The following is a 12697-nucleotide window of genomic DNA, read 5'->3' as shown; positions in this document are numbered from 1 at the left end:
CCCTAACCCCCTCTCTCTCTCTCTCTCTCAGATGGGGTACCTGGAGGTGGTGATCCCCACCATAAGCATCTCTCTCTAATCACCGCACTACTCTTATTGCGATACCTTTCAGCACAAGTATATATATATCTCTCTAATCTCCCCTCTCTCTCTCCCCAAATGGGGTACCTGAAGGTAGTGATCCCCAACATAACCATCTCTCTCCAATCTCCCCATTCCTCTCAGTGCCGCTCCTGTCAGCACCAGTATATATCTCTCTCTCTAATCCTCTCTCTATCTCAGATGGGGTACCTGGAGGTGGTGATCCCGCCGGATTTCATCCCGGAGGAGACGTCCGGCGACACCATGGTGCCGGAGGGCGGTACCGCGCGCGTGGCGTGCCGCGCCCGGGGCATCCCTCCACCTAGGTGAGACTTACCCCCTTATTCATAAAAAAGTTACTGAACGGATTAACTATTGAACTGTTCTGTCCCTCTACAGTACCCCTGTACAGTGCAATAGCTAATCCGTCCAGTAACTTTTTTATGAATAAGGGGGTAAATTTATTTATTTATTAAGCAACACCAACATCATACATATAAAACAATACAAAGGTAGGTATTTCTTATTATAAAATACTGATATGTATGCCTCATTATAGGTATCCACATCATTCTTAAACGATACTACAACAGGATAGGTGAGATGACATTATGATACGAAAATATGGTAAAAGGAAAGGACAGTCCTCATGAAACAAAAATATACGCTCACGCGCAATGAAAAAGCTCTATATAAACAAAATATTTGCTTTGTAGTTGGTAATATTCTGATGCACTGTTAAATCTAATGTCTCAATGTTGCAGACAGGTTTTTTCTGTTTACGAGTAAATTGGTGCTACGAGTGTATGTTACTAGAACTTGTTCATTGCTCGCGAGTTTATTACTTTTTATTGCTTCCAAAGGTTGTCTGATAGAGATTGCTTCGATCAGTGAGGCTGCCATTTCATACCGTCTCATTTATTACTTAAAATTTTAGATTTTTAATATTATAATAATTCAATACACCGTAAAAATATATTTTTATAGAAAAATTATAATTAATAACAGCAGCTTCACTGTCTAGCATCATCATGTTCTACAATTAAACTAAGCGCAGGTCAATATTGTCATACCGGCTTCCATTGGATAGTTCATTGATTTAATTTCACCCTGTAGATGCACAGTACATAAGGCTCAAAGTTGGTTTGATTAAAGCTCTACCAAGCTCTCAAATTATTACTTTGAATAGTTCGTTTAACACAGCAATCTTAATAATATCTAGAGATTGCGGTACGCAAATGCGGTACGCAATAAAGAGTAGTTTTGCTAAGTTACACATATTTATTTATGTTTATTTGACTATGAGTTTAAGACTTTTTTGAATCCATAAATTAACTAATTCTTCTTTCGCCAGGGTGATGTGGAAGCGGGAAGACGGACAGGACATCGTGGTGAGGGACCATACGGGATCTAAGAATAAAGGTACGTTTGGTAAATTACCTAGGCTTTTTGAAGTGGATCCTACTAAATATCATGATTACTCACCTCACTTACTCTACCTGACACCATAAGTATATGTAATTTACATGGTACGAGGCCGATTCTGAAGTTTCGGTTTACGATTGACCTAGGTGTAAGGTTGGTAGGGCCGCAGATATTGACAGATGCCCTCTAAGGCTTTTGGGTAAGGATAGGGTACTTGCTAGTTAAGGTATTTCTTTAGAGGTTTACACTACCATTATACTATACAGTATAGTATGATGCATAACAACATTTTAATCTAAAACACATAAGGTAGTAGTAGGTTATTCAAAATAAAATATAGCTTTCCAGAAGTTAAAACAAATGAAAGTCTTTTAAAGTGACTCGGATAAAAATCACAACATTTATCACACGCTCTGACAGCTGAAATTAAGATGTAGGAGTGCGCTGGTGGACTTACTGCCTATTCCACTATTTTAGTGCCAAATGAAGCTCATTAGTAAAAACATTATAAAGGCAGGCAGTATAAAACTCCTCGTACAAAAAGTGTACGAGAGAGTGTTCCAGAATATTTAATCAGCTCGTTTTCTGTGAAAGAATATAGTTACGTACCTACGTAATATTGAAATTTAAATAGTTCAGAATGCGAATGCTAACATATAGCGTTACTTCATACTTCCTTATTCATCGTAGAAAAGTTGCATCGCAGCAGTAAGTTGCGTCTTCCTGAAAACAATTAAAAAGCTAGCAGCTGAAGATTGACTTTTAAGTCGACGCGGCCGCATCTCTGGCAGAAATATTAATTTTTCTTGCTTTATTTTTCGAGCAAGGACGGCATTGTTTTTTCGAATTAATGTGGAATAATACCCGCGGTTATATGACCGCATTTGTGTGCAACAATGAGGGGACTATTCTTGTTCGCGACGAGATTCGCTTCCACTATTGTTCAAAGTTTGTCGGGTAATTAGTAGTTCTGCGCTTAAATAGACCCCCAGGCGTATTGTTCCGTGTGGACGGCCATTGAATTATATCGCGGACGCCAAACTTTATTCAAGGTAATACACTTCACTGGCACAATACTTACGTTGTCCCTACATGTGTCTTGCTTGAGTTGCCTGTCCACGTACTTATTATAATACTACGAAAAGGAGAGATAATGGTGCAAATGTTTATGGTTACCAAATGTACAAAAATTTAAATATTGCGAAAATAAATTGGTAATTAATAGAACAATATTATTGTACCTTTATAAAACATCTATTATAATATAAATAACAAAAATATTTGAACTGCCTGCTATCTCGTAATAAAGGCCGTATCAGTTAACGAACAAAATATCAGTATGAAACTTGAGAGAAATATTTATTTACAAGCATTGTTTGTTTCTGTTGGGCAAACAATCCATTTACAGTTTATGTTATTTCGAAATATAATATAGGTACGCAATAACTCATTAAGTTTGATATTTACTAAAGGTAAATAATAGAAGGTATACTGTATCATACAGTATATAGACAGTCTGTATGGATGGATCACAGGAATTGATTTAAGTACCTACTGAGTCTAGAAATATGATAGTTATTGTCAGTGTCAAGAAATACGTAGCGGAGTATTCTTTATGGTAAGTGGTAGAGATAACCAACACATATGCTTAATTGTACCTACTTAAAAAAAGCCTGCGTCTTGCGCTAAAGGACCCGAGTTCAATTTCCGACCGATGTCATTCAAAATCCGACCCCAAATACATTCTTTATCGGCCTTGGATTTGCTCATTCTTTTTGCAATATTTAGTTATGCACATAATACACTCACGGGCAATGAAAAGGCCACCAAGTTCCACTGAGAAAAGCACCAAATTACTCTTAAACTGAAAAGACTGGCTTAATGATGACGCCTTCTGTAACATTGAAGTACATTTATCAGAGCATCAGGATGTCACCATCTAAAAACAGTAATATTTTGTTCATACCTAAAATGAAATGTTTGAATAAATTGGGGTCGTTTGGTGTCGGCATTTTGTGAGTGGAACTTTTTCATTGCCCGTGAGTGTAAACAAATCTACTACGTATTTATAAACATGTCTACTAGGTACCGATAGTAAAAAGTCACGTGACCAACATATTTTCTATGGAGAAGCTATTTCTTTACGAAAATTTCCAAAAGTTGCTGCGAATGGCCCCTCGAATCACCCCCTTACTTTACCTTTTTTGCGACATACCACAGCATACCTATCCATCAGTCTCATTTAACCAACACCTTTTCTGTCAACAGTACTGACATATCAAGGCGAGGTGTTGAAGCTCAGCAAGATATCCCGTTCAGAGATGGGCACGTACCTCTGCATCGCCGGCAACGGAGTCCCGCCCACCGTCAGCAAGAGGATACACATCAGCGTGCATTGTGAGCATCTTTTTAAAACTTGGATTTACATGATTGACATAATGTAAACAGTTAGCTCACACACGAGTGCTCCGGATGAAGTGAGCGTGCCATCAACTTCTCCGGCACCTGTCAGGACATCAAGGAGGGGTCTCTCCACCCCGATGCGACTCTCGTTGTGAGTACTGTGGCTATATGCTGCAGCGGCTAGATCCACTGCTCCATGGATCCCTGATGTCAGACTGCCGTCTGACTGAAGGTATAGTGCCTGTAGTTTATGACCAAGTCGTCGGGAATTACAGGTCACTGTAAATATATCACGTAGTTTAGAAAACGGGTATCGTGTTAGCTCACAGAATATTTCGTTGAATGGGAAAGTGTGTTTTAGGACGTTTACCAAAACACAGGAAACATATTTTTTTTACGAATGAGCTGTTTCAAAATTAGTTTCAGCTAACATAATTAATGTAGTGGACAGATAGTTTGATAGTGAATAGCTTATTATCGATATTAAAGTCCAGACTGATAATTATTTACTATCGACACCAGAATAGAATTTCAGTACAACCACAGCTAAATAATTTGGCTAATCGACCTAAGTTAGAGCTGAAAAATTATTTGCTTACATTTCACTTGACCTGTGTGACTGTGTGTGTGTATTCTTTTCTTCATTCTGTTGAGAAAAAGTAATGAAGTAATGTCCACTTCACACTGCTAGAAGCAGACACACAAATAGACTCTTATAGCGCCATTCACCGTACATTTAAGAGAGAATGGGATTTACCCAAAGAAATAATCGTTAAAAGCATTGTATTTTAGTTTTCATTCATTTCTCGGAACCCTCTGTAACTGTCCGGTTAATTGTTTTTAGGGTTCGCCATTAAAAAAGGAGGAACGGTGCCTTATGCAGCTCCGGTTATTTTGTTTTAATTAATTCCGCGCTGAAGTCTCGCTACAGACCTATTTTTATTTTATATTATTATGTAGATAGCGGTGAAATGCTACAATTGTTCCACTTTATACAGGGTGTTTATAGGTATTCCTATCCTAAATTTGGCGTCACAACAAAATGGCCTAAGTCATCTTACAAAGCTTTTATAGATAGGTACTAAGATTTATTAGGAACGTAATTAAAATAAAAAACTACCCATGCATTCCATGCAAGGCAACTCTTACTTTATAATTATTTTTTGACCACTATAAAGATTAGATTCCACTTATTCATAAAAGAATGTGCATGGTTAATAATTCACTCATGCACGGAAACTTTATCTGAATGAAAAATACTGGTTAACATATGGTTAATCTACTCAAAACATCCGCCCTAATTAAAATGAAATCAGTAAGCCTGATGGGACTTTCCACTATCATTGAAACAGCTGTATAACTATGCCTAGCTAAATTCAGCCCTAAAACTGTGTACTAAAAGCCTTATCGACAGCAAACAAACTTCAAACTACAATTACGTACGTAGTCCAAGTGACAATTGAAATCGGTAAACAACACGATCCTAATGACTTAAGTCATTTTGTCAGCTCATGACCGTTTAAGCTGTCCTAATGATAAGTTGCCCAGAGCGGGGCTCATCAAAAAGACCTTTGGGACAAATGACTGCCAAAGGAGATTTATACACGCGATTTAAAATGTTTACTTCACTGCAGGATATACTTACCTACATACAAACAGTACTTAATAGACACAGAGTTAGATCCTTTTAGACGGTGACTTGTTTAATCAACTAAAATTATTTTCCACTTAAAGGCACAAAGCTAACATCTTGCCTGTGTGTGTAGCACAGACTGCAAAAGGTACGTGTACGACATGACAAGACAAGACAAGCTTCGTACGTTAAACTCACTCAAATTACCAGCCTGAAGCGTCTTGCATCGTTGCATCTCGTGATACAATTTCAACACTAAAATTAATACAAAAAATACGCGTGTGTACGCACAGTCCACCTAGCGATCCTTGTTATGACAAGCACTCAACTCAACGCCAAAGTAGTCCCATAGTCCATCCTTAGCGCATAATAAATAGTATTGTGTTTCCCGCAGTCCACCCGGTGATCCAGGTGCCCAACCAGCTGGTGGGCGCGCCGCTCGGCACCGACGTCACGCTGGAGTGCTACGTCGAGTCCTCGCCCAAGTCCATCAACTACTGGGTCAAGGATCCTGGTAAGAGAAATAAGGATACTAAGGCCCAGATTTTCACTTGAGGAAATCCATTTAAGAATGAACTTTAGTAACTCTCTAGAATCTTTATCAACGAAGATAAACTCGTTTATGCACATTCCTCCAATGTTCCGTGTTTACCGCAAATTGAGATATAGTATAGATTTCATGCAGTCTGAACTGGGGCTTATTGTACATTTTTATGTATCGCTAACACTGGAGTTCTGACAGGTTCCGTTTTGCCATCATGATTGGTTAATCCGCAAATTATTAGACAGCTCATGTCAAAGGACAATTACCATTTCCATTTGTATCTCGCCATGACCGAAAGCGGACATTAATGTGTACTTACTGATGTACTGTAGTCTTTAACTACATATAGTAACTATTGCCCAGCATTAACGGGTATGTTCCTATTTATGTACATAAATATACAACCATTATTAGACATTATAATTTCACAACAGTCGCACGTCATAGCTATTTATAAATGGAATGTACTATAATATAAAATCAATACCAACTTCTAAAACAAATAATCCATTAACGATATTCATTAAGATTACCAATTCCACAAAATATAATAACTTTCCTCATACCATAGTAGTTGTACAAAATTGCTAGGTAAGGGAATTATGCCGTAACAATTTCAGAAACTCCAATTAACCTTTATTCATCAAAGCCCTTTACAAACTCAATTTGAAAATAATTTAACAAACCAAAACAAACGACCGAGAGATTAGTTCGATAGTAGCTGTATAATATGTGAGTGACGCCATCCCGATAAACCTTGTAAACATTCCCAAGGCAAAGAGCGAAGAATCACTAAACTTCTTTCCCTTACCTAAAGTAGTCTTTCCGGAACTGTCATTCTGTGGGCAGCAACTTTCCCGCCCTTTACATAAGCCACAAACTTTCCCCTGATTGACTTTGATCGACCTACTTACCGCAACGGACTCGCCTACTTACTCAAAACCCGAAACAAATTATAAGACAACCATAAAACGTTGGTTGCGGAAAGTTTTTACATTTTTCATAAAACTTCGTCGCTTGGCGGTGTGGGATGCTAATATTGAATTTTGAAGTGGGTGCTGTTCCAGTAACATGAGCGGTGGTAGCTCAGTCCGGTAAGCGCCCGCTTCTCAAGCCAGACATGGGGTGTTCGAATCCAGGCGCTGACATGTACTAATGAGTTCTTTAGCATTTAAGTACAATGTATACCATCGCTCTTACGGTGAAGGAAAATATAGTGAGGAAACCTGCACATCTAATAGATGTGCCTATTGTACTAATTCAAAAACGGCGGTACGGCTCGTAACCTGTAACAACAAAAAGTGGGTGACTCGCGACTCTCGCGAGTCACCTCTGACTGCCTCTTCGGGAATTACAGTCGTGAGCATGTTATGTATAATATGTATGTTGGTGGTGTTCGTAAATGGTCGGGGCGGAGGTGCCGCACTTCCCGTGCCCTAGCAGTGGGGACGGGTCGTGATGATGATGATGTGTGGTTGGTTCCACAGGCGAGCTGATTATCCCGTCGGAGCACTACGAGATGGCGGTGCGGCAGAAGTCCACATTCGAGGCGGAGATGACGATGACCATCAAGAGCATCCGGCGCGAGGACCTCGGCAGCTACATCTGCGTCGCCAAGAACTCGCTCGGGGACGTCGAGAGCAAAATTAGACTTTATGGTAAGACAAAAAAACATATTTTGCTTTCAAGATATTGAGATATTTTGCTCAATAGCTGATCTTGAAAGCAAAATATGAAATTTATGTCACGTTAAAAGTAGAATTTAAATATGGAATAAGGAAAGTTAGGAAAGTGACTAATAATAATACAACTTCGTAAAAATATTTTTTAATTTTTATAGTCAGTTTAACATTGATGCATTTAGAATAGTTACTAAGTATTTAGGTACATTTAGAACAATAAATTGAGAGCTCGATACTGATAAAAATATGATGTGTTAACAACACACCTCATGTTTATGATAAAGTAGGGTAAAATTCAACATGCCTATTAATTCTTCCTCAACTTCAACATAACTTTAAATAGAATAATATGGAAAATTTACTATTTCTAGGATCTTGACATTGTTAAACAAATTTTAAACCAAAATACACTTAGGAACGTTAGCCCAGATAATATATTCTAAACAGGATAAAGCAACTTAGCAACAATAATTTCGCAGAAATACCTGGGAACGATCGCCACGTGTACCAATATCCAGACGAGAAGCCTATTCTGGACGACGAATACGGCACAGAACTGTACGAAGATTCCGGCGACGATAAGGATGAGAAGAACAACAGGGTTCCCGATCGCGCCAACAAGTGGTACGCGAACAACGGCAAGATAGTCGTCCTCAGTACCAACCACGCATCCAGAATACCGACATCGACGGCTCTATTCATTGTGTTACTGCGCGCGATCCAAATTCTAACCCATAGTTTTCGTTGTTAAATTGTAATAGGACCTCGTTCGGGATTTCCGTGTTTTCCACTCTTTATTGATTGTCCATTTCGTGAGACTGAAGGGCGCACGAATGTTTTCGATCGACGTCACAGCCCAATCACACTCCTAATGCTAAGTAAGAATATCACTTTCAGTTAATGCGTTTTTCAGGACTCAAATGAAGCTCCAGCCATTTTTTTTATTAACTTTATTGATTTTTGAAGAAATACAAACTGTAGCCGATTCTGAACAACGCAAATGTTTCTTATTATCTTTAGGTAACGGTGTTTATAATTTAACCTAGTACTTATATGATTTTTTGATAGTTCTTATTTATGACTTTCGACAATCCAAAATTTTAGTTGGATCTCTTTAAAACTCATTGCAATTAAACTGACGTCGATGTTACCTCTTCCATAACTTCACTGACCATTAACAACCGAGGCTATTACAACTCAATCAGCATGTAACGTGATAATAATTAGGTTTAATAACGAAATGTATAGTTTAATTTATAAGCGAATATTTACAGACAGTATTTTATATGTTTCCGTTTTATGTAATGTTTAAATGGACATACTTTGAACTCTAGTAGTTCCCGTAATTCTAGATGAGAATGATGTTGTGTTTGATATTTAAGTATATAATAATAATCCTATCTTTACAAATATAAACGGGGATAACTACCATTTTCCTAGCACTGTTAACCATGCACTTGATGCCACTTACTCTAATTATAACCGTGAACCCCATTTATTTAAAAATGTCTACATCACGCGTCCCTTAAAAATGAATTTTATTTTGTGCCAAGATAGGTACATGCCGAAAATTAACAATATTCTGATACTTAGAAATTAATTTCAGTTTGAAGGAGTAACTAGAGTTCAATGTACGTAAATAATCTTGTACCTATATAATTGTGACTTTAATAGACATACTTACAATTTAAATTGTATGTTAAGCTGTGTATATTGCTATTAGTATCTTATAATAATATATTGTGAGTGAAAATTTTCCAACTGCTCATTGTATGAACATTTTACTGTCAATGTTTAAATTGTAAATAAAATTAATGAATGTATTTATAAGGTTGGTTCCTTTATAGATGACTATACTAGTTAATTGTTTGCTACAATTATAAATCATATTAATGTTTACAACATGTTTAATCTAAACTCGTCGCTTTCAGCAATACTACACATAAAAAGTACTGTTTTTATCGTCATAAAGACCTTCTACGTTTCTGTTTTCTCGTAAACTTTACATAGTGTTTGGGTCATATTTCATGCGAATAAATGTTTTTATTACTTGTGTTAACATGTGGATCTTATAAACGTGTTGATTTACTTTGGACGTACTAAAATATTATATTACCTACTAATGTCCTATTTAGTTTGTTATATAGGTAGTAGGTACACTGACGAAGTACCTAATTTGATTATTTACTGGTATCAATAAAACATGGTATTGCTGTAAGTGCCGATACAATTGCTGTTATCAAAGCCACAGAATATTGAGCTTCAAAATAATCATCGGTGTAGTAAAGCTGAAATCGAACTACTTTTCCGCGTTTCATAATAAAATAGAATAGACGAAATTCTTCAGAATGTACATTTAAATGCGTGACCGCTAAAATAATAAAAGTAATTGGTACAGCTCTACAATTTTGTTTTTTTCTTCCTTTATGAAACATAATTTTGTTTAGTTCATACATAGACGGATGACAACCGGGTGGTGTTGTGGTTAGTGTCTCTCGACTGCTATACCGAGGAGCACGTGATAATAATACCTATATGTAAGTATTAAAGGCCAGGATTAAATCCAGGATTTGAACCACAATCAATACGAAATATCGCTTCGCCTAAAAAAATATTCCTATCAATAGCTAATGATAGCCTAAGAGTGGAGACCCGTCAGCATTAAAACTATGTCCACGCAAAAAAAATCCATAACATTGCTCTTTTCCATCATAATAATATATACCAGAAAGACAAACAGTTCAATATACTACCTATCAAATATGACTGAAGAAGTAGTTATGGGTCTAAACATTGAGTACAACTGAGTCCACGTTCTATGCCAAAAACAGAAGCCAAAACGCGCCGATCCGTTTCACTACCACCACCCAGCGATAAAAAAGGACGGCAACAATTTTAAAGGCAACATTATGTTTGCGCACAACGCGTGTGACGGCTCGCCGGCTTGCCGTGACGCGCATTGTCCTGCCGTCAGAACGCGCCGAGTGACGCGCGAATTGCCTAAATTGACTGCATGCCATTCGAGGCAGAATTTAAATTTCCAATCATTGGCTAGCCAAACAGTATTGCGAGGTTTGATGGGTGTGTTGGGGTGATTTGGGCGCGCTATGTTTTTTGGCGAAACAACATTGGTGATTATAAGATGATAATAAATAAACACCGGAGTATCTTCATTGATTGATGTCTATTTTAAGTGAAATCTTACCTCTGTACGATCAATAATATCAAAACATATTCATAACATTTATAATGTTTTTACAATATTCATTAAGTCCATATCTAAATAATATAATAGTAGCTTTAAAACTGTAAGTTAATTAAATTGAGCATCAGCGTTTCTCCTTACATTGTACTACATTATGTATAGGTACCCGAACATAAAATACATAAATTGTCAAAACTGAGTTCGCACTCGATTGTTTTAGTCTGGAGTTTCCGAAGCAGAGCAGCTGTATCTTATCCGAACACCTGCAACACGTTGAGTCAGATACGTTTCCACCAGATCCCCTATTCTCCAACTTTCCAACAGTTACCAACCGCCATCGGTTGCTGCGAATTTCAATGCTGGAAATAAAACTCATATAATTAATGCTTGAAGAATTAAATTTAAGTTTGAGTCGGTGTCATATCGAACTTGGAACGATTGAAAATCATAATATATACCTAATACCTAGCTTACCACAAATATGAATTTAAAATCAATCTTAGCCCATCCATAGCTTTCAGTAATGCGAGTGTCTTACATAATGCTTATTAATATAACCCCTACAAAAATCAAAAATTTGTAAACAGTCAAATCGAGAAAACCTTTACCTATACAAAATTTTCATAGCAACTAGTAGGTACCAGTTGGCATCAAAGCTAAAATAGGGCCTTCTTTCGGTGGAAATGGTTCCCCAGCAGTGGGAACGTGATGGGTCGTGATAAGGATACTAAATTTTCATAGCAACTAGTACCAGTTGGCATGAGAGCTCGAGAATAGGGCCGCCGATGTGTTTCCACCTGGATGAACTTGCCGCGTAAATAGCGAGTGTCTGTTATTGTGAAACTTTTAATCGAATCGCGCGAACAAAATATGAGTTGGAACGAAACTAAATTAAACACTTCGTATCGAAAATTCATTTTGCTTCGGTATTTCGGTCGTGTAATGTGTTTCAGTTTCACTTGGCTTTTTGTAGTTATTGATTGTTGCCTGCGCTACATAAAGTTATTAATTTGCTTCATTATTGTTCTAAACTACTTCTAAACAAGAGTGCTGGGGAACAGTGGACTTAATTCTGAACATTTTTTTATTGTTTTAACGTTTTTTTTCTTAAGTTCCAGCAGCAATTTTAAGTTTATTAAAGGTAAGTATTAATAATATTATAAAGACTTAACTGACTATTATACTCAGGTAATCCATGCATGATGATAAATAATGAAATAACTGTTACCAATTTATGCGCCTCAAGAGTAAAGTTTCAACTGCAAAAATTTCATTCCGATGTTAATAAGTATAATTAAAAAAGCTGACCATTGACCGATGTTAATCTTCAAATAAATAGATTTGACGTCGTAGATGTAGTGCTTACATTAATCAATTAGGATGCCAGCGACGACGCTCCGCTCGTGAGTGTCGCCGCTGGCATCCTGTCACCGGGTGCACTGGACTGCTGCTGCTGGGGCTGCTGACTCCGGTTAAGTTGACCCGAAGCGCGCCTTGATGTGTTGTCCTGGTGCCGCTAAGTGATAGGCGCGGTGGCGCAGCTCGCGGCGCCACTGCTAGCACCCATCACTGGGCACACTGGAGCTTGAGTGCTGATGCAGCTTCTACTACCAGCGATCCGAGCATAAGGCTACCAAGCCTTTTCATGGTAACTGCAGATCATCCCATAGTCATTCTATTCATATTCACGTTTATCGGGATATTTACTTATTTCACGACGGTTG

General features: G+C 37.6%; 1 protein-coding gene across 1 annotated transcript in view; it reads left to right on the top strand.

Moving 5' to 3' along the window:
- LOC105394925 (lachesin) overlaps positions 1 to 9156 on the top strand; it is a 46203-nt gene extending 37047 nt beyond the window's left edge. The window contains exons 5-10 of the mRNA XM_038112438.2: positions 283 to 407; positions 1436 to 1503; positions 3775 to 3903; positions 5937 to 6056; positions 7574 to 7744; positions 8248 to 9156. Coding sequence (XP_037968366.1) covers positions 283 to 407; positions 1436 to 1503; positions 3775 to 3903; positions 5937 to 6056; positions 7574 to 7744; positions 8248 to 8519 — 885 coding nt within the window. The 3' untranslated portion in view covers positions 8520 to 9156. The remainder of the gene's footprint in view (positions 1 to 282; positions 408 to 1435; positions 1504 to 3774; positions 3904 to 5936; positions 6057 to 7573; positions 7745 to 8247) is intronic.
- Positions 9157 to 12697: the final 3541 nt, after the last annotated feature.

The sequence above is a fragment of the Plutella xylostella genome, chromosome 5 (genome assembly GCF_932276165.1).
Source record: "Plutella xylostella chromosome 5, ilPluXylo3.1, whole genome shotgun sequence".
Lineage (NCBI taxonomy): Eukaryota > Metazoa > Arthropoda > Insecta > Lepidoptera > Plutellidae > Plutella > Plutella xylostella.
This window is presented reverse-complemented; position numbering and strand designations above follow the sequence as displayed.